Source organism: Anomalospiza imberbis, chromosome 2, assembly GCF_031753505.1.
Source record: "Anomalospiza imberbis isolate Cuckoo-Finch-1a 21T00152 chromosome 2, ASM3175350v1, whole genome shotgun sequence".
Classification (NCBI taxonomy): Eukaryota; Metazoa; Chordata; class Aves; order Passeriformes; family Viduidae; genus Anomalospiza; species Anomalospiza imberbis.
In genome coordinates this window covers 85620074-85647313 of record NC_089682.1, presented here as the reverse complement: position 1 = coordinate 85647313, position 27240 = coordinate 85620074, and the positions used below count along the sequence as shown (strand labels likewise).

The following is a 27240-nucleotide window of genomic DNA, read 5'->3' as shown; positions in this document are numbered from 1 at the left end:
GCCAGGAGAGCATGGCTGTGTCCTCCCTTGCTCCTCACTTCTGCACTCAGCTCCCAGTAAAGATGCACAAAGATTGTCCTTCCCTCACTGCCACCCTGTGAAATTATTGCAGGATTCAGTTTTTCTCTCCTGTGCACTTTGTTGAGGGATGCCAATTTCCATTTGTGAGGGGAAGACTCCGGGAGTGCCGAAGTCTCAGCTCTGAGCCAGGCAGAACAAGAATTAAGGGCTTTTAAACAGCATAGGAAGCATCAAAGTCCCAGGAAGGCAGGGCACAGACACAGCAGCGCCTCTCCCTCATTTTACCAGAGCTCTTGGGATCTGATGTGCTACCTTTAAACTCAATTTCTTGCATTACTTAAGAACCTCAGATTGTTTCTAAGGAAAAAAAAAAAGAGCTTTTAAATGTCACCCAGCTACATATGCTGGGAGTTCTTTGCCACCAGGTGAGAATCTTAATGGTTAAACAAAAATTTATACTCTCTGTAAAGTCTGACATTGAGGCAAAATCCGTGATGTCTGGGAACCTGACTGAGGACATTTTAACACCTGAATGAAGGGACTTGCAGTACCATATTCAGTGTGACTTTGATCTGCTGGGAAGCAGACGGAGAGCTTGCCACTGACTTAATGCAATCAAGCCTTGTATTAAAACATTCCTTTTTCCTCTGCACCCTCTGTGTTAGTCACAGCAATTCCTTTGGGACAGCATTTCTCCCAAGAGAGTTACCTGGGCTGTTATGTCTAACCCAAAGGGCTGCACTGAGAAATTCCTGATGTACTGAGCCATATCAGAGTGGGTGGATTACAAAGTAATACGTGGCAGTGTCTGATGGCTTCTCCTCACCCTGCTGTCAAACACCCTGTCAAGGGGAGAGACATTTCTCTAACATTAAAAAAACAGCACTGTCTTCCATTGATAACATCTGACTTCAAATGTCCTGCAACCAGGTCAGATTTAATATAGAATCAGAGAATCCTAGAATAGTTTGAATTGGAAGGGACCTTTTAAAGGCCATCTACTTCAGCCCCACCGCAATGAGTAGGGACATCTTCAATGAGATCAGGCTGCTCAGAGCCCTGTCCAACCTGACCTTGAATGTTTCCAGGCACAGGGCATAAACCACCACTCTGGGAAAACTGCCAGTGTTTCACCACCCTTATCATAAAAAACTTCTTTGTTATATCTAATCTAAATCGATCCTCCTTCAGTTCAAAACCATTACCCCTTCTGCTATTGCCTCAAATTCACTCTCAAAATCAAATGTGGGTAGGAAAGGACTCAGTGCTGGCCTGATCTATCCCCCCTCCAGAGCTGTAGCAGAACACACAGGACCAGTTAACAGTGGTAATTAACTTTCTGCAGTGGGTTTGGGCTGGGAGGTGAGGACAAGAAAGCCCAAGCCTATGAACACAGAAACTTCTGAGGTGGGGGCTCTTTCCCTCCCTCTCCAAGGAGACTCCGTGGTTGTTACTCTGTGAGACCACTCAGAAGCTCGGAGCTGTCCCGCTTTGCAGCGCGCCTGGAGTGAAGCCCGTGCTGCCCTTTGCCGTGGCCCACGGTGGTGCAGGTGAATGGATCTGCAGGCCAAAGGTTAATGGCTTGCAGCAGAGAGGGGTTCCTGGAGCCAAGAAGCAGCAGCGAATGGAGAGCCCCAGGGGAGAGCTGCCTGAGCGTGCTGTGCCTCCCGTCTGCAGGGCACCCTTTCAGTCCCATCTCAGGAGAGACCGAGCCTCCTGGGGTGATCAGGTCAACTGGAAGTCCTTCAAACAGAGGCACAGCTGAAGGAGGGGTGACAAAGCCCTGCCTGCTGTTATCCACATCCCTACAATAGGTTTTAAAATCCATGTTCACACAGCCCCAGTCCATGGCTGGGGTGGGAAACAGGCACTTTGCCAGGAGCCCAGGTTTGCAGGTAGCAGAGCATTTTAATGATCCTCTCACTACAGCTGTCATAATCCTGCTGGACACTGGGGCCAAATGCCACTTTGTTCCCAAATCACAGCCCTGCATGGGAGATTTGAGATTGTCTGGGTTGAGACAGTGACATCCAGGTGCTGTTAGCAGCAGGTTTCATAGTTGCTCTCCTCCCTTGCACCAAATAAATAGATCTCATGAGGGTGTAGTGTACCCTAGCACTTTAATCGTCCTGGGGATAAAGTGGATTACAATGCTATTTGGCTGGCCACTGGGTGCAGAGCCAAGCTGTTGTAACAGGATTCAGATCCCTTCCCTAAGTCAGAGCAGATTTGCTCGTTGCTTTAAAAACTAGCTGAAAGAGAGCTTGGACCCATAAACCATGTTACGACCCTTTTAGAATATTAAGATTGAACTATTTTATGTCCTTGTTTGAATTTTGTCTTGTAATTCAACAAGCTCCTTGAAGTCCTATAGAGGTGGAGATTGGTGTTTTTACAAGAGTAATGTAAACACAACTTTTTATTATTTTAAAGAACAGTTTTCAAACTCCCGAAAGAGTTAAAAATTGTGTGTAAAAAGCTAGTAACTCCTTGAATGAAGAAGATCTGTTTAACTCAGCCATATGCAGCATCTCATGAAGCATCAGCACCTGTCAGGAATGTGATTGCACTGCTGTCCCCTGCCATGTGAAGTTGGCTATCGGGACAGGGGCTGATGCTAAGGACTCAGGATACTCCCTCAGCTTCACCTTCTTTCCAGTTTGCAGTTCTGGGGAGAATTGTTATTGACAGCGGGCAAATGGACAGCAATTCACTGAGCCTCATCTCTGTGGGATCAGAAAACCCTGCCTATTTCTTCCATGCAAATGGAGAACCTTCCAACTTTCCCTACTTGCTGGGACCTGCAGCCAGTAGCATAAGTGCTGCTCCTTTAATTGGTATGGCTATCGAGGGAGCAAACACTTGGATGGAGAACTCTGTTGCCCAGCTGTGCCTCTCCAAGGGAAGATGTTAGGTTGACCACATGCTTGAAAGAAGGCAGGTTACAAAGAAATGGATATAATATGATTGAGGACAAAGGTGACCTATAGACGTGTGGTAAGTAAGTGGTTTTCTCTGCTTGGCAAGTGAATTTTGATCCCAGCATAGCACTGTGCTGTGAGACGCTGCTATGTCTAGGAAAGCTTTGTAGGAGGACAAAGAGCAGAAAGTGGCAAGAAGGACAAAGGCTCCAAAACAAACACCCCCTCCCATTCATAATCCTGCCAAACTGACAAAACAGAGGGGGACAGTTGCAAAATTGTCTTTCTTTCTTAGTGTCACCCATGTCAGCCGGTTGAGTGCAGGGAAAATAGCAGCAGATCAGTAGAGGTGTCTGTACTGACACTTTTACCATCTTGCCTTTTAAGAAGCACAGCAATGTTCATCAGCCTTCCCAATTAATGAGCCTTTCAGTGGGAAGAAATACATGGGTTTCTCTCTAAGTGTGTGCTTCTCTACCAAACTCTGGTAGAGAACCTCCTAAAAGAAGCAGTAAATGACAGGCTCTGGTCATTGTCAGAGGTCCAGGCTGTGATGATGATGACAGCATTCTGGCATAACTTTACAGGAGTGCCCCCTTGGTCTGGCTGTGGGTCTGTGACAGCAGAAGCTGGAGCAACCTTCCCTGGAGGATACCAGGTTTCCTCTGTCCTCTGCTGCTCACTGAGTGCTTTCTGCAATGCCACATCTCTGACACACATACATGATCACTAGCCACAGATCCTCCTGTGTGGGCTGAATCCCACTACATCCCTGAGCTCTCCCTTGGGTGGAAGGAGTGAAAATGGAGGTCCTGCAGCAATTGACTTTAATGAAGTTGTATGCATTGGCACTGATTGAAGACCTGGCCTGTGTGAAGGATGTCAACGTGCATAATCACACCAGAGTGTGATGCCTGTCATTTATCATTTGCACCAATCAGCCAGGAGTCCCCTTGCACCAGCACTGTGGAGATACAGAATAAAGTAATCCCTTTTCAAAGGGCTTATGATTTTGGAGTAAGCACAAACATTTAAGTCTTGAAGAAAAAGGAAAGAAACGACATTGCTCCCAGCCCTTGTTTCCTAGCAGGTTTGTATTCATCGACCGCGAACCTTAATATAGTTTTCACTCCACTTGTCAATTGTTAAGATAGATTATGGGGCTGTCAACAAAATGTTACAGCTGAAAAGACCCAGCTAGAAATAATAGACTAAGAAACATCAAAGTAGTCATAATACTGTAAACCATCACAGAAGAATAAGTTTGGCCCTTTCACATTTCATGGTCCCTTAGACGCCTTTTGAGAGCAACAACAGCCTCCCTGTGCATCCCTGGGGGAGAAATGGGAAGCCTGAGAAGCAGGTTCACCTGGCTTCACTCTGACACCAGGCTTTGGACAAGATGCCTTGCTTGCCAGGAGCCAGCAGGCAAGCTATGGGCAAGCTTGGGCCACAGGCTGCTATGGGTGAACAACTGTGTCATGCTGGACACAAAGGGACCTGATCCTCACATCTCCTCTGGTTGCTGCCACAAAGTGGTGATGCATTCCTTACACAGCTGGAGGGAAGCTGAACACCTGGGGAGCACATCAGAGCTAAAGCCCACCATATTTATGTGGCTGGTTGTGAGCTAGGTAACCTGGGAGCACTTGCACAGCACATTTCACTCTACAGTCAGAGGGGTTTATCACAGCAGAGAGTTTTTCATCAGCTTGTTCATCTAAACCGTGTCTCCACCGGCTGCTGTGGAGACACCTGTGCCTTTGGGTTCCCAGTGCATAATTATCAGGGGAGCAATTCCCACCCCGGTCAAAACAATTCTTACTGGGGCTTCACTGACACACCAGACCTTTTCCTAGAGGTCCTGTTTGTTTCCAAGAGAATTTGCTTCCAATGCCTGCATTCAAATGCTGCCACAGCAGGACTGAGATTGTTCATCTTTCTGCTGGGCTTTCAGTCCGAGCAGTAAAGAGCTTGACCACGGGGGATTTTAGTAAAATGAAGTGCCCTATATGTTTAACACAGCTGCAGCTCCTACTATAGCAAACCTGCAACTCAGCAGAACCTGCAATGATAAACTTGGGTCTAGTCTTAGGTAACAGTGGAGCAATAGTCACCCCCGTCTGTGCTTATGGGACCTTATCAGACAGTTCCCGTGGCACTGAAATTGTGTTGGGACCTGTTGTGTGTTGACAGCCTTTTTTCTGTTCACTTTAGAAAAAAAAAAATAATTAAAATTATAGATGAAAGTAGCAGGAGACAGTCACATAAAAGGGTTGAGCGCAGAAGAATTCACTTACAAAATCTCCCCGTGCACTTAGGAATGCAGCTATTTCTTTTGCGCATTCAGACAGCCAGACGCTTTCAGATAATGACAGGGCTGGGTGTTTTTAACTTACCTTGTGAGGAGCGTGGTGCCGGGAGAGGCGAGCCTGCACCCAAGCGGTTCAGCCCCGGTGGGCGCCCGCCCCAGCCGGCAGTGCTCAGAGCACAGCTTTGCGGGAAAATCCTCCCGGAGCCGGCACCCTGCTAGAAACAATCTCTTCCAGCCTAAGCACAGCCTGAGACGGGAAAGATGACTGTGGGAAACATGCCCTTTTTTTTTTTGTGAGGTGATGCTATTCTGAAGAGGGATTTACCCCATCAATGGACGTCCCAGGGACCAGGAGCTTGGGAAAGATGCTTCCTGCAACCCCTCCAAGTACCTCACAGGGACCCTTGCAGAGCAAAAATAAGTTGTCCTGGATTAAATTAATTTCAAAGCTTGCACCGGGATAGCGGAGCTACCTGGCGAGTCAGATCAGCAAGGACTTGCACGAAACAGAAGCCACTTCATTAAAGTTGGTCATTCACTAATGTGATAAAGTAATTAAAGCCTCCTGATTGCCTTCTCCCCCTGCTGCTCCTTCTCTACTGCAAACATGAAGGTTCTGGTATAGATGGAGCTGTTGACACTTTGTCGGTGAAAATTCAGAACTGTGCAAGTAAAAGAAATGTTTTTATGGGCACTATAAATAGTTTTACATTAAAGCAAATGTATTCTCTTTCCTAAAATAGATTCACCTTGCAAACAGCTTAAGGACAGTCCCAGCGCCAGAGGAATGCCTTCAACTCCCCCCAGGAGACAGAAACAGCCGGTTTTCCCCTGAAAGAGCAAACGACAGCAGAGGAGATCCCTCTACTGCCACCCCCCTCTTCGTGCTCCCCACTGCCTGGCAGCATCCCTCTGTGCTGGGGTGTCAGCCTGAGAGAGCACACAGCATCCTTCGACTAGAAAGGGATGTTAATTCATCCAGGTAACTTTTCCAATCATTTTTACTAAACGCTTGCAACATGCACGCTCATTATGTGGACGAAATGGATGAGGAAACTTTAGGGAGGGGGGGCCGCGACTTCCCACGGTCGCTCGGAGCAGTGGGTTGCTTCTCCTTTGCTCCAAAGGGAATCATGCATTCAGACAATGCGAACATCCTCTCTGCCAGGGCTGCAATGTGTTAACAGCACTCTCCCCTTGCTGCCAGAGCATAATTTCATTCCCTGTGGAGAATCACGGGTGGCAGTGCTGGGGAAGATGAGGAGATGTTAGAAAAGAAAATATATTTTTAACTCACCTTGAGGCTGTGTGTTGGGTTGACGACGCAGACAAGTTGCCCAGCAGCTGAGAAAACCCTCTTTGCCTTGTAGTGCTGAAACCGGAGGTGAATAAGATCTAACACAGCCCCAAAGCACTGGGTGAAGAAAAGCATCACAACTTTTGGCGTTGCTGCTGCTGCTGCTGCTGCTGCTGCTGCTGCTGCTGCTGGCAGTGGGCAGGGGAAGCAGCCGGGGAGCTCTGGAGTCCTTGAGCCCGGGGTGGGAGTGTAGTCGGCGAGAGCTACTCTCCGGCACAGCTTAGCATGCCTTCATATTCATCATCAAAATAAGACGGGAAGAGGCTTGCAGCAGCGGGGCGGCCAATGGAAAGGACAGGAATGTTATCCTTGAGGTCCGGAGACAGCCAATAACAAATGCCTCCCCTCCAGAAACTCCCTGATGAATTGAGCCTGGTGGAGAATGTATTATTGAACATTACCATACATCAGCACGTTGCATTTATCTTGTGATTACAGCCAGTCATACGTAAGGCTGTGGAGATATGCAGGCAAAATTGATTGCTTAACATCTCCATTTATTAATTGCCTTAATTTAACAAAGGAGTGCTCAGATAGCAACGCTAAATGCAAGGCATAGGGAAGAACCCCTCCAGTGAAACTGTTGGAAAGTAGCAAAAATAGGTTAAACAGACTATGTTGTACTCAGGGAGAAAAATCAAATACGCAAAGAGAGTTACAGCTCCTTGAAGGGGTTAAGCAGAAGTAGAGCTTGCTACACAAATAGATTCTCATCTGTGCATTCACAGGCTTCAATTTGGATTTTCATTGCTCTGAAGTTTTCTAAATTTTATATGCTGCTACTTCACAAGAGTCCCAGCACACAAGTAACATTTTCTCCATCACTGAAAATAGGAGAGGTCAAGTCTCAGGTCTGGTGTAACTTGGAATAACTCCATTTACAGACAGCAATGTTTTCCTGATTTACACTTGCTGGTGGATCAGGTCTGTTGGACACAAAACATGGTAATTACTGGATGCTGGAACTATGGAAGCATCAAAAGGAACAGAGCATGCTTCTAAAAATAATGAAATACTCGATGCATGAGAGCACACACACAGAAACTTGCACTGAGGGAAAAGTGTCTTTTAAATCAACAGAATAATTAAACATGCAGAAGGCTTTTCCTTGTCATTCATCTGCATATCAGTGAGCAGGAAATTACGAATTAGCCATTAGACGGTCCTAGGCATTAAAAAGGAATTAGGGAAGTGCAACGAAAATAAACATGCTTTTAGGTATTATTACCAGTGCGTATCTCTGTTGGTGGGCAGGGATCCTTCTCGAGCCATTGAGTCTCATTAAACTTGAGTCCCCATAACCGGTTTTTCTGGGACGTGACTGAGCTGAAGCAGCTGAGAGAATCAGAAAGCACATTAATTTCATGGGACAATCCTGTGTGATATGTTGCTCTGCTTGTTAATAAATCAAAGAGAGTTAATTTAATTAGCTCTCTGCCAGAACTTCCTAACAGGGTACTACTTAGGCTTGCTAGCTAAGTACTCAGATGGCTTATTTAGCCTGGGTAATCCTTTTCCCCTTCAAAGCAGAACAGAGAAAAGTAGCTTTTCTTTCATTCTTTTTTCTTCATTTTAAAAGTGAGCCCCATGCTGGGGGTGAAGCTGCTGCTGCGGACAGAGCAGCCCCCGTACAGCATGGGAATTAGCCTGGGACTGTATTGTCACAACTGCCTCTTCCTAAATCAATACTGCAATGCTGCCTCTGCCAGACTGCAGAGAGGCTGTGCATGAAAAAAAAAAAAAATCTGAGTAGATAAATAAGTGAAAATTGTGAATGCTGGAACAGCTGATAACACAGCCCCCCAAAAAACGTTAAGGATGGGAGGAATATGTATCCCTCAGTTCCTAACATTTGGTTGAAAATGAAAACAGGAGATAATTTTTGCAATGCTGAGTGACACTTTGAGAATATTTTCAGACAGACTTGAGGACAAGTGAGTGAATTGATTTGCTTAAATGTATTCTTTCTCTCTCTGTTCCCAAAGTAACTGTGAGCCTCCAGGAAGTTATTATTTGTTTTTTTCCTGATTTGTAGTTAGTAGCTGCACAAATCTTGATACCAGGAAATTTCAGTCTGCAAGTTACCAGTGCAAGTATTCTGCCATGAAAGCCATAAATGATCTAAAGGTCCTTGCTATTTACACTGGTTATTGCCACCTGAATCCCTGGAGATAATTTCTGTTTGACTATTGACTAAATGCCTAGACTTGGGAAGCACCACCATATCCATGGGCAGCAGAGATGGAACCCCCATCCCTGCAGTCCTACTAACCTCAGGGCTCTGGCAATTCTGTGATCCACTCCCCTTGAGACCCAGCTGCCTTCCAGGGCTGGCAGGAGAGGTATCCCTGATCCCACAGGGACACAGGATCATCTTCAACCTGAAAACGTGTTAGTGCCTCTGGGCTGGTATACAAAAAGGATTGTTCTCCAAAAAAAAGACCACATTCAAGGATGGGTGCGGGACCTTTGCAGTGCTCAGATCCCTGTGTGTGTCTGTGCCCATCATACTTGCTACATGTGACCTTCTGAGGAGCATCTGTCTGCCACCAATATTTGTGGAGAAGGATAAAAATGAGCATTCAGTGCATCTGAAGGTAATTCATGCTCAGTACATGACCTCACATTCATGGTGGCACATCTGGAGAATAATTTTACTGCCTGTATTTTGTCCAGAGACTCCCACACAGCACCTGCTTACTGCATTTCAACACAGGACTTTTAGCACCTGCTTGATGAGGGACTCTGCACCCGCCAAGACACAGCAGCTGGCTATGCAAGCAACTTCTCTTGCAAACAAAGGATCAGTAGCATCATCTGGCATGCAGGTGTGGATCCAGTTCTTTCTTCTGCTTTCACATACAGAGGGTCTGGACCAGCATAACTCCATTAATTTGAGCTCATGGTGGTCTCACCCAGGCTTGGGTATCCAAGGTCTGCTGCCCCACCTGGCCTCACACCATGGAGCAGGTCCTTAATGTCACTATTTAACTGTATGGATGCAGCCAGAGAGAGGAAAAACGCGTTCACCTGCAAGGGGCGCTTGGTGAACCCCATTTCACTGCTGGTTGCAAATTTCTGGTGACTGCAGCTGCTACTTCCAAGATGGTTAATTCTGTAGCAGACAAGTGGGAAGTGGCAGAAGTCCATGAGCTAAACCTCCGTTAGGATCCAGATTATGCCAAATTAGCAGCTCAAGTGGCATCACTGTAACGTGCACGGGATTATAATGCTCTAACTGCTGAGCTGCTGCTGCAGCTGCGTCAGGTTTACACAGTAGCAGGATCAGCCAGACACAAAAATCAACCACAGCAGCAATAGCTGTCCAGTTTTTCAGTCTGAGCTGCCAAGGTGAAAGGAGAACGCTTGTGGGAAACCTCAGGTGTCCAGGCACTGTGTGACTTGGCAGGATGATAGCCTGGGAGATGGGTTGCTCCGTCAAAACCCAACATGAGACTTTGAGTTTCAACCAGATTTGTTTGTTTTTCTGACTGGGCACTTTAGAGAGTCACCTTCCTACATGCTGCTTTCTCTCTTCAACAGCCATAGGGGAAACCTAACCTGCCGCGTTACCAATACTAGTCTTTATCCCAGGAACAGGAGAGCAGATGCTGCTCAGGATATCACGAGTGTCCATTCAGGCCCCTGACCAGCCTGCCCATGTTTCCGAGTGCTGGTAGGATTTCTGGCAAGGCTGGTTGATGCAGGATGTCCTCTGGCTCCACTCTTTGTATTTCCCTGAGAAAGGAACCAGGCCAGTCTAACCTGCCACCTGGCTGGGACATCAGGCAGTTTTCTGCATCCTTTGGATCCAAACAATGTACAAAGCTTCATGTGCTCTCCTGGCTCTCACAGCAGGTTTTGAGGAGAGGTTTTTCCACTCATTTTCCTGTGCTGTCTTTTAGGCAAGAACATATGAAAAGTCACTAACCCAGTGCAATGATCCCTCCAGCCCAGCACCCTGTCCCCTGCAGTGACTGCAGAAGATGGCATTTTGAGTTGACTCGTGGACAGGGATCACCACCTGCTGTCCATTCTCCTGGCATTCCCTAAGCACTACAGCTGTCATCTTGGGGCATTGGAGGGCACATCCATAGGAAATCAGAGCCTTTTAGAAGAAGCAACAACTTTTACAACTGGAACAAGAGCTGCAGCCCTCCAGCCTGGCCCCTGTAAAGCATGTGTCACTTCACACTGACTGCTTTGTGCTTTGATTGGAGCCCATTCTTTCCAAAAAGCCTGGCTTTGAAGATTCCCGTGAAAGAGACCAGTGGCATCTCCTGCTAAGTTCTTCCAAGGATTATGTATCTTCACCACTAGCATTTTTATCGTATTTCCAGTCTGAATTATTTTCCTACAGGAGCTTCTGACTTCAGAAGGTCATTGTGCTTTCCCTCACTGAGCTGGGGCAGTCTCTGCCATGACAGACTTCTTGCATGTGAAGACCCAGTTTTTGCCCAAAACCTCCTCCGTCAAACGCAGTAAACAGGTAGTGTTTCTTTTGCAAAGCACTTTTCTTGCCCAAGGTCAGGTCACTCTTGCATCTTCTCTGTGCATTTTCTCTATCTCTTCCTCCTCCTCCTCCTCCTCTCTTCTCGAACCTGATCTGCTTCTCACCATCAATGAGTATAGAAGCAAAGAGACATCATGGTGCTCTGGTTACAAGCATGACCTGTCCATTCCTTGGAGTTTCCATTCCACACCTCCACTTCTCTTGCAGGGCAGATTTAACTCCAATGCAGCTACAAGAAAGCCAGAGCTGCCTGCGGGCATGGAGGACAATCACAGATCTCCCAGAAAAATGCAGGGAGGTACTCCCTCCTCTCATCTTATTTGGTGACTACAGTGATGGGAGGTGAGAATGTAAGCAGATTTTTTTTCTCTTACTTAATAATCATCTGTCTTTTTTTAAAAGCAAAGCATTGTCAGAAGTTGTTTGCTTTACCAAAATTCTTTATCTGTGTTGAATTATTTTGCCAAATAGGTTTTCAGAAATCCATTTTGACTACATTCATTGATATAAGCAATATCCACACTGGAACTGTACACATGCTTTAAGCAGAAATTGATCCTAAATGTCTCAACAGCTTTTATTTTCTCTGAAGAACAGCTTTCATTGGGCGAGAACTATCAAAAGCAGCCTTTTAAGCAGCTAAATAACACGCCAATTAATATATCAGTGATAAATGCCACAGACAATCTTACAAAACTTGGGAGAAAACAGAATTTGCTGAACTGTAACCAATTTTGCAATTTTGCAATTTGATGTTCTTCCCAGTGTTTGCTGAGTGCTGCCCTTCTGCTCCCTCTGGGCAGCACCTTCAACCGTGCATGGTCATTGCCCTCAGAGCTGCTTTGCAACACTGCAATCCAACACCATCATTGGAATAACTGGGGATGCATGCTGCCATTTTTTTACACACTTGGGCCATGTCTGCCCCATCTGTCACTGAGGAAAAGTCATTTCTGTACCCCCTGACCACCTGCAGAGCATCGTCACTGCACAGCTGCTGAGCTGGTCTCTTCCCTGTTAATCTTCCCTTCAGCGGAGACTTAAATTTCTCGCTGGCATTGGAGGGCACTGATATGGCAAGATGTGTTTTTCTTTCATTCCTTTCAAAGCCATCCTTCCTATATTAATATTAGCACTACATGAATTTCCTAGTTCTTGGGTCAAGAGTGAAATTCTTCCTTTCTCCTTGGGGTACATCTGCTGCCAAGGGAAAAATGTTGCTGCTTCTACCATCTTAATTTTGTCCTTTCACACAGCTGCATTAGGTATTCTCTGCCTTCCTCTGCTCGCTTATTAACGGAGGAGTTTATGGCAGTATCTCATGCCACTTCTCTGCAAATGTTATACCCGAGAGAGCATCTCCTTTAACTCTCACCAGCAAGCCAGCAGCTCAATAAAGGCACTTCACATTTTCATGCTGTTACTTGATAAAGTAACTGCCATCATTTCCTATTCATAGTGGCTGCCTGGTGCCCAAATTACCATAAAGACCTATTGCTTTCAATTGCCAGCCTAACAGTGCCCACCGGAGACTTCTGCTGCCCCAGGCCACACAGGCTGGGTGGATGGACTGTATCTGCCTCAGTTGCCTGGAGTTGGAGAGAAGAAGCTCCTGGGGCCAGAAGGGATGCACGGAGGAGGCTCCTTTTCCTGCCAATAGCACGAGCAGTGGCTTCTTCAGAGGCAGCCTCTAACTCTGAGGAGCTTTTAAGGGATGAGGAACTTTTCTGTGGCTGGGAGGCCTGCCTGAGAGGCTGTCTCTGCCCCCCTCTTCGCTCCCAGAGCTGTGCCGAGCCGGGGGAGGCAGCAGTGGGCAACGCAGGCTGGCAGGAGCAACAGCTGCCACCCTTTAATCTCCTCAGTGTGCTCTCAGCTCCAGTGCTGGTGTGTAATCAGGATGCTGGGGGCCTGCCAGAGTCACAGTGGGCTTTTTTCAGTCCAGCTGCTTTAGAACAGACACGGAGACACACACATGAGGACATACAAAAGACAGATAGGTAGCAGGAAGGAGACAGACTCGCTGTGTTCATGTCAAATGGTTTTGGGGCTGCAGAGGAGCCCTGATGAACCACGTACTGCTACTCCTGACTCCCCCACCAAGGAGGAGGGCATGGAGGAAGAGGTGAAGGGCTGTATTCAAATGACTCAGCCAGACAGAATGCAGTCCCTGCTCTTTTGGGTCACAAGAACAATAAATTATTCGGGTTGGGAATGGTTGGACAAGTATCTGAATTTCAGACCCCTTTTCTGAATTTCCAATCCCTTTTCATAAGAGTTTCTGGGACAGATTACAGCTGTATCTTCCCTTGCAGTCCAGGGGCCACCTTCACTGAGGGTCTCACCAGCTCCTGCCAGCTAAAGGCTCACTGATCCCACAGATGATCACTGGCCAAGAGACACATGTAGCCTTTCCAAATCTGTATTTAGTAATTTGAAAAATGTGCCTGCCAAAGCCAGTGTTTCTGAGGCATTGCTGCAAAGCTCAATTAGCTAATGGCACAGAGACCAGGATGAGAGGCAGTATTCAGTGCCAAGTGCTGTTAAGATGATTACCATGTCCCAGCGTGTCACCAGAGGCGCCCGTCCTGCATGAGCTGCACCCAGGAACAGCTTGCTTGGAATGTGTCCTTTCACATCTGCATAAGTACCAAAGGCATCCTGGCAGCTGGTGGCATTTTTCCAGCCCACAGATAGCTTAGGTTGAGCCCACAGAGGTCAGAGATAGTGCAGGGACTCCTCTGCCCAGGAACTGTACACAGTAAAAGAGGTTGAAGAAGAAGGGCCTCACCTGGAGGACCAGATCCTCTTCCTGTGCTCACATGTGGTGCTCCCATGACACCAGTGGCATTTGTAGACAGGCATCTGATGGCAAAATTTCACTCTTAGACTATTTCACCCTTAGGATAATCTCAGGAGGAAAAAAAATGAGGTGGCTCCTTTCTGTTTCAGTCCTCCCTGAAACAAATTCTGGGGCTGTCCTTCAGCTCAATATACCCTTATGATTATGCTGAATGGAGATGAAGCAGACCAATGATTGCCATCACCAGGTAGGTGCCCAGCGTAGTGAAAGCCACCCAGCTCACTCTGACCTACATTCCACAGGGACTGTGTCTCCTTGTGCCCCTGGATTAGCATCTCACAAGTCAGACACAGGCTGAGGTGTCCAGGATCCACATCACACAGCCCATCTGGCCTTGGATACCGTGGCAAATACCACACTGAGAAATGCTGGGGAGTATTTTCCAAATATGACCTCTTTTTACCTCTTATTTGCTTCCCAGGTGGAAGAGAAATCCTGTGCCATGTTTTAGGTGTGGCTGGAGTCATGGACAGGGCAAAGGATGCTGGTAAAGCAGTGGAGAGGGGCAGAAGGTGAGAGTTAGGGGGGCAGGAGTTCTGCCTATAAATAATTTACTTTCCTTGTGTGGTAGAAGGAGATATATCTGGAGTTATTAACCTTGGTTATAAACCCTTAATTCACTATTTCCGTGGAGCAAGACAGCACAACTTCCCTTTGTGCTGGTGGGCATGTTATCCAGAGTCCCTCTGGGCAGGTGATTCCTCACCATTACAGGCTTTCAACAGTGCTTGAAGTAAATTTAAAATATGTAGCACTGGAAATGACAACAACCAAATGAATACTTGCAGCCACATCACATTCTTGGTTTCCCTGAGGAGAGCAGTTTCAATATTGACAGTGTTGCCTGTTTTGGGGCACAGCCACATGACAGACCTTATTGCTTTTCTTCCTGTGTTTGTAAATGTAACTAAATTAATTTGATTTATATAATCAATAAACAGGTGCTTCTGCCCCATGCTCTCAGACACAACTGTCAAGTGGACGGCTCCTGCAGCCACTTCTCCACCAATAATAACAACATCTTTTAGTGGAAAATAATAATTTTAAGGGCAATGGTCCTAATTGCATAATGTCTTTATGGGGGCTCTGTTTTCCAGAGAGCAACTAATGTTTTTCACAACGAGATCAGTTATCATCCCTGGGGATACAGCCACCTCCTTCCTGGAATGCTTTTCATGCTGGAGGACGCTCACTGAAACCAAGAGCAATATTGTCAGCACAAATCCCAGCTGATACCACGTGCTCCTTGCTGTGATACAGCCAAATCCTGAGGGGCCAGCAGAGCCTGACCTTGGGCAGCCAGCAGAGACCAAGGCTGAAAGTTTCCAGCCTGGGATATAACCCTGCTGCTTTACACTGGAGGGAAAATTCCCAGAGTCTACTCTCCAAGGTTTTTCCAGCAAAGTGACTACTTCGAGTGAAATGTCTTGATGTGGAAGCATCCCTGTGCTGGCAGGAGTAGCTGAGGGAGCCTTCCCAGTGTGATTTGTGTGCAGTAGCACTGGGACTAAAACTGTGTGTGTTGATCCTCATGGCACACCACACTTGGGCAGTAATTCAAAGCCTGATTTCCTTTCTTCGGGGGCTCGGTGTTTCAGCTGCTTTTCAACATTTCTTACCAGGAGTCCAAGCCCTCAGTAAAACTGAGCATCCAGATGGCTCAACACAAACCCTAAAGCAAGATCTCAAGACCATCCTGACTGTGTCTATACCTATTACTAGAAAATAAACAGCCCCTGCAGATCTCTTGCCAGTAATTAGCCAGCAGACTCCAAACTGCTCCTCCTCAAGCCCTTCCACCACTGCCACTTTCCCACCGAGCTGTCGCCTTCAATCAAGGAAAGCCCCAGTGAGCAGATGAGCCCTGACCTCCAGCCTCGAGGCCACCATGCCCCAGCTCAGGGGGTCTCAGGAGATTTCCTTCCAGAATGCTCATTGGTTTACATTTTAAATGGCAATTTAAAAACCATGATAGAGCTAACACTGAAACATGACTTGTTTGAAAGCAATCCCTGTCACCCAGCATAACAGTGGCATGCCTCAGGGTTTGCCTTGTTTTTTTTCGTTTAATGTAAAGATATCAAATGATCAGCTGACTCTCACGGTGTTATTTCACCTCTCCATATGAAGCAAGCCCATCAGACACACTTTTCTTAATTATTCAGCCATCCCACTGAGATTCATTTATCTCCAAGGTTAAAATATGCCAGGTATTTACAGTACAAACCAAATGATTGTATTAAAAGTTTGCCAGAAGGAGTATCAGCCTTTTATGGGTGTAAACTTCCCTGTTTGAACGATTCAGAAAGGTGGCTGTGATATATTCAGTTTAATTATTTCTTTCGATGGCTTTATAAATGTTTTCTCTACTATCTACAAGCAGTGTACATCTCAATTATATATGATATGTTTGTTTTTAACCAAAAGCAAATCAATAAAGGGACTCCACTTTTTATTTAATCTTACTGTTGGATGGGTGCACACAACCTAAACCCCCATGAATATAAGTTGAATCATAAAAATCCAAACAGCTACTTAACAAAGCATAAAAAATAGATGCCAAGTCTTTGTTTTTTGGAATTAGGCTATAAACCATGCCCCTGCATCTGAAATGCAAAGTAGCAGAACTGGAGGATAAGGCATGAAGCAGCATCTTTTGGCACGGTGGCTTTGAATCAAAGTCCAAGAGGAGTCATCCTGCCTCGGAGAACACCTACCAGCCATCCTGGTCCATGGCCCATCATAAGAAAGGAGGAGCTGGGACAAATTGCAGTCTCAAAATTCAGATTGGGAATTTTTTTTCCTAAAATTTTCATTTTTCATTTTTTTTAAATCCCAATATTATTCAGCCCCAATCCAGTGTGCAGCCTGGGAGTTGCCACCTCTTCTGCATTTTTGCTGTGCCTGCTGAGGGTGAGAAGTTCCAGTGCACAAGCACAAGTGGGATGAAGTCATGACAGAGGACCTCACCCCCCGGTGAGCTTGGCTCCTGAATACATTTCCTTTTAGCAAAGAAAATAAGCACACTTTTATTCCTCCAAAACAGCACTGGAGGAGGCTTGGCCACCCTGTGTCTCTTGGCCCTTTGGTGCCTGGCTGAGCCTGCCTGGGGCTGAAGCCCTTCAGCAGGAGGGCAGAGGTGTGGGCTTGGGGACGGCATGGTAACATCCCTATGGCAAGATTTGGCATAGAGTGAGTCTTGGTGCTCCAGGGTGAGGCAGGGGTGGGATGCACCCATGACACCCCAATCTCGCCTGCAGAGGCACTCAGATCACACATGGGTGTCCTCAAAGCCCCCTGGGAAATCCAACCTTTCCCAGCCCACGCATTTTTCACAATCACAGTCCCATTCATGTCCAGCTGCCAGTCCTGGAGTGGTGATCTCTTGTGTCCTGTTGCTTGTCTGGGTGTGGCCACATCCGTGGGTGAGAGGGGCTTCTCTGCCTCAAAGGCCAGGACAAGGAAAGTGGGGTAGGAGGAACACAGCACCCACATTAATTCACATTTAGCAGCTGTTTCTAGTATTACTGGTTTCCATCATGAGAAAGGCGAGCAAAGAAAAGAACTTCAATGGCTTTTGGTTCTTGTACATCTGATTTTCCACTGTTTGCAGATCCCATCAATTAATTTCTCCTGAAGATGAGAAAGTCCTTATAGATGGTTTTCCAAGGCTTTGTGACTAATATAATCGGAGCCCTGATTGGTGTTGATTTGTGTTAGAATGTCAGTCTCATTTGCAGGTAACCTGGGACAGATCCACTCCACTTCACTTTGCTGGGCTGTAGCACAGTCAGATCTGTTCGAGATGTACTTTGTTACCAGCAGAGGTGCCCTCAGGGCACTGCATCACTTTGGAAGTACTTAGTCACTGCTCCCTTTTAACCCTCTGGACCACCAGGTTATTTGCATGTTGTAAATTAAATAAACTGTATTCAGTGGCTGACTAGGGTAAATAATTATTTTAGCTAGTGGATCCTAATTAACCTGGTGTGAGTAAGGCAGACGAACATATCCTGGTAATATTGTCATTGCACATTGATATTTCAGCTGAGGATCTCAGGGATCTTTATGTGACAGGGCAGGAGGGTGGGTCGACACTGAGTATGAGGGTGTCCCTCTGTGGATGGACACAGGGGTAGAGTGACCCATGGCTGCCTACAGTAGAAGCATGGGCAGGGCCTGGAAGTTTCCCTCATTTTGGTGCTCTACTTCTGTTTCCAGGTCCAGCGTTCTCCTGCTTCCTAGGGGCAGAAGCATATGGGGAATCTGTTAGTTCATTTTCCCCTGACACCAGAGCACCAAGAAATTCCACTGGTCTCTGGGATATTTAAATAGTGCTGACAGCCTTCTGCAGGGGCTGAGCCAGGGAGCGCTGACCCTTTGACCATGCACTGCCCCTTCGACCACAGCACCACCTCTGTCGCTGGCAGAGAGGGAGAGGGGCACTTGGGCAGAAGGAGGCAAAACAACTGGAAATGAAACAGGGTAAGAAAGAAGCTAAGGCTTATGTGTGACTAGATCTGCCAGACTGGTGAAGAAAATTGTCCCTGATGTTTTCCAGTGAAAAACAGCTTTTGCACTCGATACACGTTTTCAAGCACATGATTATTTTAATGATTTTTCATGATCTGAAAAGTTTTGATTGTCAAGAAACTCCCAAATGTTTCTCTTTTGTAACCTATGGGTTTCTCATGCAGAAACTTGAAAATCAGCACAGACAACAGAAGTCCCTAATTCCAGGGGGAAAAGACTCCCATCAGCTCTGGCTGCAGCCTAGAATCAAACCTGAAGATAGTGCCCAAGAAAAATATCCCATCTTATTTGCTCAACTCAGTGCCAAGGAAAACTTTTCCCTTGTTTAGGGCTGCAGAGCAGGCTTGCTCCTGCATCCTCACAAGAGGGAGTAACTGTTACACCACATAGAAAAGGGAAGAGGCAATGACACCATGTCCTATGTCAAGGTCAGCCTTCTAGACTCTTACAGGAAATACTAAGAGAGGAGACAAGTGGATCTTTCTTGCAGCAGCTTTCAACCCGTTTTTCTGCTTGAATCACATTTTGATGAAAGTTGGGTCAGGAAAAGCCCAGAAGAGAGGGGCAGTAAAACTGGGATGTGTAGCAAATGCCAACAAGAGAGCGTATTAAGAGGGTTTAAATGGGCAGCTTACACACAAAGCTTTTTAAATCCGATGGTAAATGACAACTCTGTTCCTTTGTGCCTTATTATTAAATCATGTTGGATTAATTCGACATTAAGTGGTATTTCTGTCTCTCTCCTCTGCCACACGGACACATCATTCCCGTGAAACACTGTGTTTCACTTGTGCCTCAACCAACAGAGTGGGACCAGCTTCTGTTTGCAGAGGTAAAAAGTGGTTTTCTCTTCCCTACTGCTTTCATAGACTGTTTTCCTCAATCCTATATAGGAAAAAAAGAATTCTGCAAAGTGGGGATATTGACTGTTCAGATTCATCTTGGCCTCTTGTGTTCTTCCTCATCAAAATCTGACTATCTTGGAGAAATTTCCTGCTTATGAAGATTGCAGCGTGCTGCTACCAGACAGAATTGTAATGTTGCGCCTTGGAGAACACAACAATTAAGAGATCGCTCTTCAGGACATATTTTCTCAGGTGCTCTGGGATGTCTTGGCATATAAGAAATAATGGGCCTCAGTTGCACACAGAAACAAACATCCTTTATGAAAGTTCACTTTTCTTACAGCCATACTGAAGAGTTAAAGGAACAGCCCTGAGAGCTATGTTGCTCCTTTGAAAGTGACCCTGGGACTGTAAACCAAAAGTCATGGGTTCTCTGCAAGATTTTCCACTGATCTCAGTCATTTGGAAAACTTTCAATTATTCTGTTCTAGACCTCAAAGCTGGACTAAAAATAATAATTTAGAAAAAATTAAATAGCAGAAATTCCTGGAAATTCTCCTGAGCTTTCTGGTACGGTCCTAGTAACATGTATCAGGAAGCAGAGAACAATTGCATAAAGCATTTGACATTGATTGAATATATAGATTGGTGGTGCCTCAAGCCCTCTTTTAATCTTTCCATTACCTATGATATTTTTTTACAGAGAAAGTCGTATTATTTAGAAAACAATTTCTTGCAGCCTTCAAATAGACGAGAAGCTGCAGCATCTTAATGGAAGGTAAATTACTGGTGCTTTCACAGCCAAAGCCCCTCCCTGGTCTGATGGAAAGGTTAACCATTTAGCACCTTCCCTCTCCGAACACTACTCTCCATGAACACAAATTTGGCAGAATTTGTCACAGTGTATTTGTGTATTCCGTACTGGGAAAAGCTTCTCCACATTTGCTGTGAGGGGTAGTTATTTCATGCCAAAGGGGATGAAATAACTAATAAATTAATACATTTTCAGTGGTGGGGAAATCTCATATGGGGGTAGCATCTGGTAGGGGAACAACTTGCAGGGAGCCAATGGCCTCATTCCCAGTGGCTGCCACCCCTAGTTACCTAATGAACAGACAAATTCATGTGGTCTGTTCCCACCTCCCTCCCCCGAAGTAAATGGGCAATTACACTTGAGCGCCAAAATCGGATTCCAGCCAAGGTGTCTAGGTGGGAAAGGCAATTCCTTTAATCCACTAAGCTACTTTAGTTCCCCGTCTTTATCTGAAACTCACAGACAGAAGGTGTCACTGGGAACTTGATGGACTGAACTACTTAATGCAATCAGCATTTCAGGGTACAAATTGGGGTTTCTTGGTTACCTTGTTTAAAAGGGAAACAGCCAAGAAAAAATTAAAAAAAATTATTACAACACTCTATCGGATGTTGGAGGCAGCATTTTGGAACCAAATCCTCATCAGACAATCCGTGCAGGTCAAAAAAGCATCTCAGCATAGGATGGGGAGGACAGAGTCGTGTGGGATGTTTAGTCTGAAAATGGCTGCAAGCCTGAAAGTCTGTCTGCTTTTGAAAGCAAAGCAAATTCACCACAAACTCTAAAATATGTGGAGCTGGTTAAGTCCATTGGACTGCTAGCAGACACCGTGTGACATGTTGATTTTTCCTGTCTCTCCCTGTTATTTGGTAACCACAGAGGCTTCCCACACCTCCACCCTGAATCCAGCTGTCACAGATCCAATTTTGGGAGTGCACCAGCATCGCAGCACTTGGATGACTGCAAGCAGTGCAATGCATAATGAAAGTCACTTTTGGCATCAGGCTTTTAAAGCTCCCCCCAGCTCTTATTGCTCTTAGATTTTGGCATGAGGGAACTCCTCTGACAAGAGGGAATGCTCAAACTCACCTCTAGCTCTTCCTGTAGGTGGGCAGCAGGTGTGAGGCTCGGGTGATTCCTCCCTCCTTCTGTCCTGCACCCTTGTGCCATCTTGGCCCAAAATTTCCACATGAAAGTCACAGAGGGACTAAGGAGAATTTGGGAAAGGATGAGGAGCTGGCATTGAACAGAGCAGGGGGCTCTCAGCTGAAACTGCTGCAGCAGCACCCTGACCCTGAGGCTGAGCCTTGGGATGTCACATTCCCACCTCAGGCTCCTACTCAAAGACATCTCAAAGCCTTGATCCAATGTCTCAAAACCTCCCTTTCCCACCCCCACCACACCAGTCAGCTCGACACAAAACTTAAAATGCTTCATTACCCTTCATGAGGTTCTTAAAGGCAATAAAGTAGGGAACTCTGGGAGGGGAAGGTTACTTCCAGTGCCACTAAAGCAGGGAGGGGTGTAACAGTTGAACAACGTGCCCTCATAAGGTTTTGAAAGTCAAAGGCAGGAGCAACAGAAAGATTTGTTGTTATATTTGTCTTTGTAATCCACTCAAGCATTTTATTCCACAAAGAGTCCATTCTGTGTTTTGCTCTGACACCCTGACCATGTTCCAGGGCTCCCCATTTGTCCTCTTCATTCACGGGATCAGGAGATGGCTGCTCTTGATAGCTTCACCCCTGCCTGTGCTTTACTGGGGAGCAGCATTCTGTCCCTATGCCCATCAAGTCCATTTCCAAACAGTGGTCATTACTCAGTTTCCCTTCATCCATCTCTCCTTATGTCCTTTTCCATACACATGCAGTCCTGGGGCTTTCATCCTACTATGTTTTCACTCTTCTTTCCTTTTTCCTCTTGACACTTCTGAAGTTTCTGGCTCTTCTCTCACCTTCCGGTCAGATCTTTGCTCTTCCCTGGGCAACAGTTCCCAGTCTAGGATACAGTTTAGAAGACAGGACAGTGGTGCCCTGAAGAAGAGACCACAACCACTTGGAGAACAATCTTCTATTTGTGCAGCCCTGAGCCTGGCTCGAGACCTGAGGACATCACAGCTCTGCCTGTGTGTCTCTCATCATCCTTTCAGGGGTCTACAGCTGTTTCCTAACCTCATGGCTGTTACAATCATACCCCCAAAACTGAGATGTACCACAGTTTAGAGGGAGTTCATCCCACAGCCCTTCCCAGGGGATGCAAGGCATGGCTGACTGGTGGTTACTGGCAATAGCCAGGTGGGTGAGAACCAGGACTAAATTGAAGGCCCACTTGAAAACATGGGAAATAGATGTTCAGAAGGCTCACACTCCTCATCATTGACTTCAGAATGTAAATGCCTGATAATTCCTCATTTTATTGCCCAGCCTCACAGTTAGTGTCAGGGGATTATGCAGGGATGCTTCATTCACAGTTCTGAAGGTCACAGCAGTGGTGGGAACATACCCAAACAGGAGAGGGAAAAGGAAGCAGGGGACCACTGTTGCAGTGGTTGGGCTGTGGTTGGAAACAAAGAATGTCCTGAGCAACTGAGATAATGAAATATCAGGGTCTGAAAGCAAATAGGGAAAGGGGGAGACCTGTCCTGGACAAACAGGACTACTGAAGTTGAAGATTATCCTCAGCTGGATTCCTGATCATGGTGTCCAGATTTTTATCAGTAAAAAGACACTGCATTTTTTTGCTTAAAAAGAATCTTGTAAAAGTCCCTGAATCTGACATGACTTTGTTGGAGCTAGGTCTGTCCTGGAAAGCAAATTATTTTTCTCTGTGTAGATTTTTACTACCTGATGAAAAGAAATTTCACAATATCTGCTCTAAAATTTTCTAACTCTTGCACTTTTCTTTTCTAGACATTTGCTTGTACTCTTGTCACCTGTTTTTCCTTTTCATCTTTCCTTTCCTCTCTTCCCAAGCACTGTTCAGATCCAGCTGACAGGGGTTAGGATCACAGGTTAAGATGCGGTGGTGAGCTGGAAGGGGATGAGGTTTTGCACTCTCCGACCTTGTCACTGACCCCCACATTGAAGCTCATGCTCACTTGGGATCTAACTCCTTCTTTACAGAAAGGATCCTTCAAGAATAACATTGATAAGGAGATTTTACTGAGATCAACACGTGGACAATTTTGTGGTGCTGTTTCTAGAAGGTTCCTGCACTTACTGCAGCAGCTCATCTGGCGCCTGCTGCAGGAAGAAGGACTTGGTATTGCTCATGGAAGAAGGTGCAATGGAAAGCAGGAGACTAGAAGACACAGGACATGGAATGGGTCCCACAGCCCATAGCATGAAGGAGTGGCTTACTGGACCTTGATGCACAGTGGAAAACACTGGACTTTGATGCACAGCAGGAAGCAGCAGTGTTGATAATATTAAAGCTGGATTTACAATGCAAAGGCGTAACTAGTGAGCTGTATTTCCATGCAAATGGATTTCTATGAATGCATGTATGGAAAAACAGCAGCATGGATGAGTGGAGCAGAGCTGAGGCAGGCAAGCACATCCAGCATGAGCAATTTACTGTGCTGGGAGACCAGTGGAAACGCCTCTCACTTTCTCTTAATGTCTAGAGTTTAGCTTAATAAGCATAGAAAACATGCATATTTATTCTAACCTTTAGCAGTGCTTACTGAGGATAGGTCAAACCTATCTTTGTAGGCAGCATGACCACAGCAGTATTCCTCAGGGATGTGAGTAATACAAAGGCACCTCTAAGTTTTCCACTTAACAGACCTCTGTATATCATCATGGACACTTGTCCACATTTGAAATGCGGCCGTTTAATAACCATGAAGCAACTGGAAATAATAAATGAGAAAATGTCTGACTAGAGCAATATTAATTATTTGTAACAAAACCAATGTTTGTATTGCAGCCAATATGATGCTGTACGTGTAACATTTGCTTTGGTTACTGCATTAAAAGGTCAGCATGAAATGAGGGGTAGAAAACCATCTCTGGTTTGTGAACATGTGCTGTAGACAGTCAGGAGTGAGTTATTACAGCCCCTATCCTGATGTTTAAAAAAGCACAGGGGTATGTTTTTCTAATCACTCACCATTTATGAATTTCAGCTCAAACTGACCAAACAGAAATCATGTGCACATGTACAGACTACTTCTGATTAGCAGCTAAGGCCCATTCCCAAAAAGACCACAGGCACAGAGAGACTCTGCAGCTGTGCCTACAACCAGGATAACATCTTGGCAGGGAACAAACCTCCATTATCCTTGAGGAATAAAATATGCACAGCAATCAGGCAAGGGAGATGTCCAATGTACAGTTAATGTTGGTGAGGCATATTGATCATTTTGCAGTACTAATGAAGTGAGGCAATATTTAGAGGTCTCCAAGGGTTTGCTAATCAAGAAGGTTTTGCCTTGGTGCTTCAATGTGATGCATTAGAGACTACATAGACAACACAGACAAACCAGTCCATGGACCACTAAGGGATGATCTCTGCTTATGACCACATTCCCAAAGTGCAAGACTTTCACCAGTATTCAAGTGTGCCTAGCAAAAGACAGTGAAAGAAACCTGTGAGATGCCAAAGGCTGATCACAGAGAAGTCAGGCACACAAGGATTCGATCTCACCTAGACACACACAGGTTTTGCCAAGGGGATGTGTACAGTATATTCAACATGAAGCCAGCAAGAATTCAAGCAAGATAAAACCCAAACATAAAAAATACAGATATGCATGAATGCATTTTTGTCACATTGGCACTTTCATGTTATAAATTCTCTGCCTGGTCCTTTTTGAGATCATTTCATACAAAACAAATGTAATCACACATTGAACGTGATATTCAGATCATGGGATGAAGGCACACACAGAGTCAGCACCTCTGAGTGGGGAAATGACTCTAGTGACAGACCGATATCCTTTCTGAATTACTAACACCAGACGTTCAAGGACAAATTATTCCTTTCCAACCTTTCTTTTTATGGAATCTTTCTCTTCTCCCAAAAGATGTAACGTGTGTATTAAAAGGGAACTCAAGGCAGTAGGTAACTTCTTGTGCAGGGAATTATAATGCCTTTCAAAACAAATGTTTAATATTAAGTATGGGCACCTTGCTCCATGGCTAAAGCCTGAGCACTCACTGCTAAAAATGCTGTGAAGCACAAGGGCAATCTGGTCACACTGCCTTTTACTGTGGCATCAAATTGTATCAAGCATAGGGTTTATCCACTTCATTAATATGAAGGGATTTTTGATCTTGTTTGTCTTTTTAGGATAAGCAGATGACATTAGAGTTTGTGTCAGATTCTGCCTTCCTGATCAGTGGAACCTGCCTCCTTCAGATAAGTGCGACAAGTTTAATTTATGCCACAACAGAACAGTGATGAAAAACACTGAATCTAAATAAGATTTTTGACAAAGCTTTCTTACCAGAAGAGGAAAGAGCACAGTAATTCATACACGCACGTACACTCAGTCGTACATCCACAGCCACCGAACCTTACGACATTATTAATGGAGATGTTTGGCTATGTTATTTTTAATGCCTAAAATATCTTCTTTGTTGGATGGCTAACTTTAATGTCATATTGGCCTCAGACTTCCCCTAGAGGGAACTTGCAATCTGTACTAGCAACCCAGTTCAACAGAGAGGCCCATTTAACACTTTTATTAGCTCTGTACAAAGATTAATTAAGCAATGATCTCTTCCAAACAGTTCCTCATCAGTGGTTAATAACATGTTTGTTAGCTAAATTCCTAAGGCTAGATCCATGATGGGGAATGTTCTAGCTGATGGTTAACTGTTTTAGCAATTGTTAAAGGTTTTATTGTCAATGTAAATTGTACTTCAGGATTTGTAACAGGAGCAGTGTTCATAAATTTTTATCTGGAAAAAAAAAAGTAAATTTAACCATGTAGATAGAAAGTCAGTCATTTAACCAGTGGGGGGTCTAAGACTCAATTAGAAGGAAAGTCATATTAAAGATTACTATATCCTGAAAATGGTCTTTGCAATATTCTTTACAATGCATTTTAAGACATGCCTAAGACGTCTGCTGGCTTTTTGAATGTTTTTGTTTAAAATAGCTTTCTATTGCCATCTAGTAATGCTTCCATTACTCCTTTTCCAGCAAGCTTCTGTGCAGCTGCTAGCCTACAAACAGCAGCACATGTCAACACTGGAGGGATGGAGCAAGCCAGTGGTGACAGCTAAGAAATAATTGGGATCAGGCTATATTTTGCTCTGTCCACCACTAATCCAGGTCAAAAGCAGCATGAAATTTAATTTTGTAAGTCTGGAAAGAAACTTCCCCAGCTCTTGATTAATGAATCACAAAGCTACCCTAATCTTGAAAAAGCACGAGGAAAAAAACCCCAACACTTCAAATTAATTTAGGGTTACATTGATTTCTCCTCCATCCCTTTATGGGACCGCATCAGCATTCATCAGATTAATGCCTGCAGATAAAATATTTCTTTTGTAGTTGCGGACCTTGGGCTTTTGTGCCGTGCTTTAAAACAGTGTCATCACGTAAATCCTCCTAGTTTGCAAACATGCTTAGGATAGCTCTGCCCACAGGCAGCCTGAGGTGTGACAGCCCCCTGGGCCATGGCCAACATGTTGGTGCTTCTCATTGGAGCTGTGCACGGCCAGGAGCAGCACACTGAGCCCATGGCCCCTCCATGGCACCAAGACCACCACAGGGGCACCCCACAGGCTCAAACATGATGGCAGTAACTCCACTGCCTGTGTCATGTGGTCAGATCAGAGAAATTACCCTCTGGAAACTGTAGTAAAAAATATATATGTATTCCAGTAACAATCAGTGACAAAAGCCAAGAAAACTCCTTCTCTTTAACTAATATTCCCTTTTGATACAGAAATCAATACCATAGTGATTAGGTACTTTCAGAGCAACACAAAATACTTCTAAAGAAAAAAATAACCCCACGTGATAAATCCTCCTCTGCTGTTCTTGGATGTAGAGCTGAAAACCAATTTCTACGGTTCAGAAGCAAGCAGGGAAGGAAAACATCTT

At 45.3% G+C, this 27240-nt stretch overlaps 1 protein-coding gene across 2 annotated transcripts in view; it reads right to left on the bottom strand.

The window, feature by feature from the left end:
• The window catches only part of SIAH3 (siah E3 ubiquitin protein ligase family member 3), a 44436-nt gene extending 36115 nt beyond the window's left edge, over window positions 1-8321 (bottom strand). The window contains exons 1-2 of one of the 2 annotated variants that reach the window (XM_068182194.1): window positions 7842-8321; window positions 6554-6985 (exon numbers count right to left, since the gene is read on the bottom strand). In XM_068182194.1, the coding sequence (XP_068038295.1) occupies window positions 6554-6688 (135 nt within the window). In that variant the 5' untranslated portion in view covers window positions 6689-6985; window positions 7842-8321. Of the gene's footprint in view, window positions 1-6553; window positions 7638-7841 lie in introns of those variants that run through there. The other variant, XM_068182193.1, reaches the window with a different exon arrangement.
• Window positions 8322-27240: the final 18919 nt, after the last annotated feature.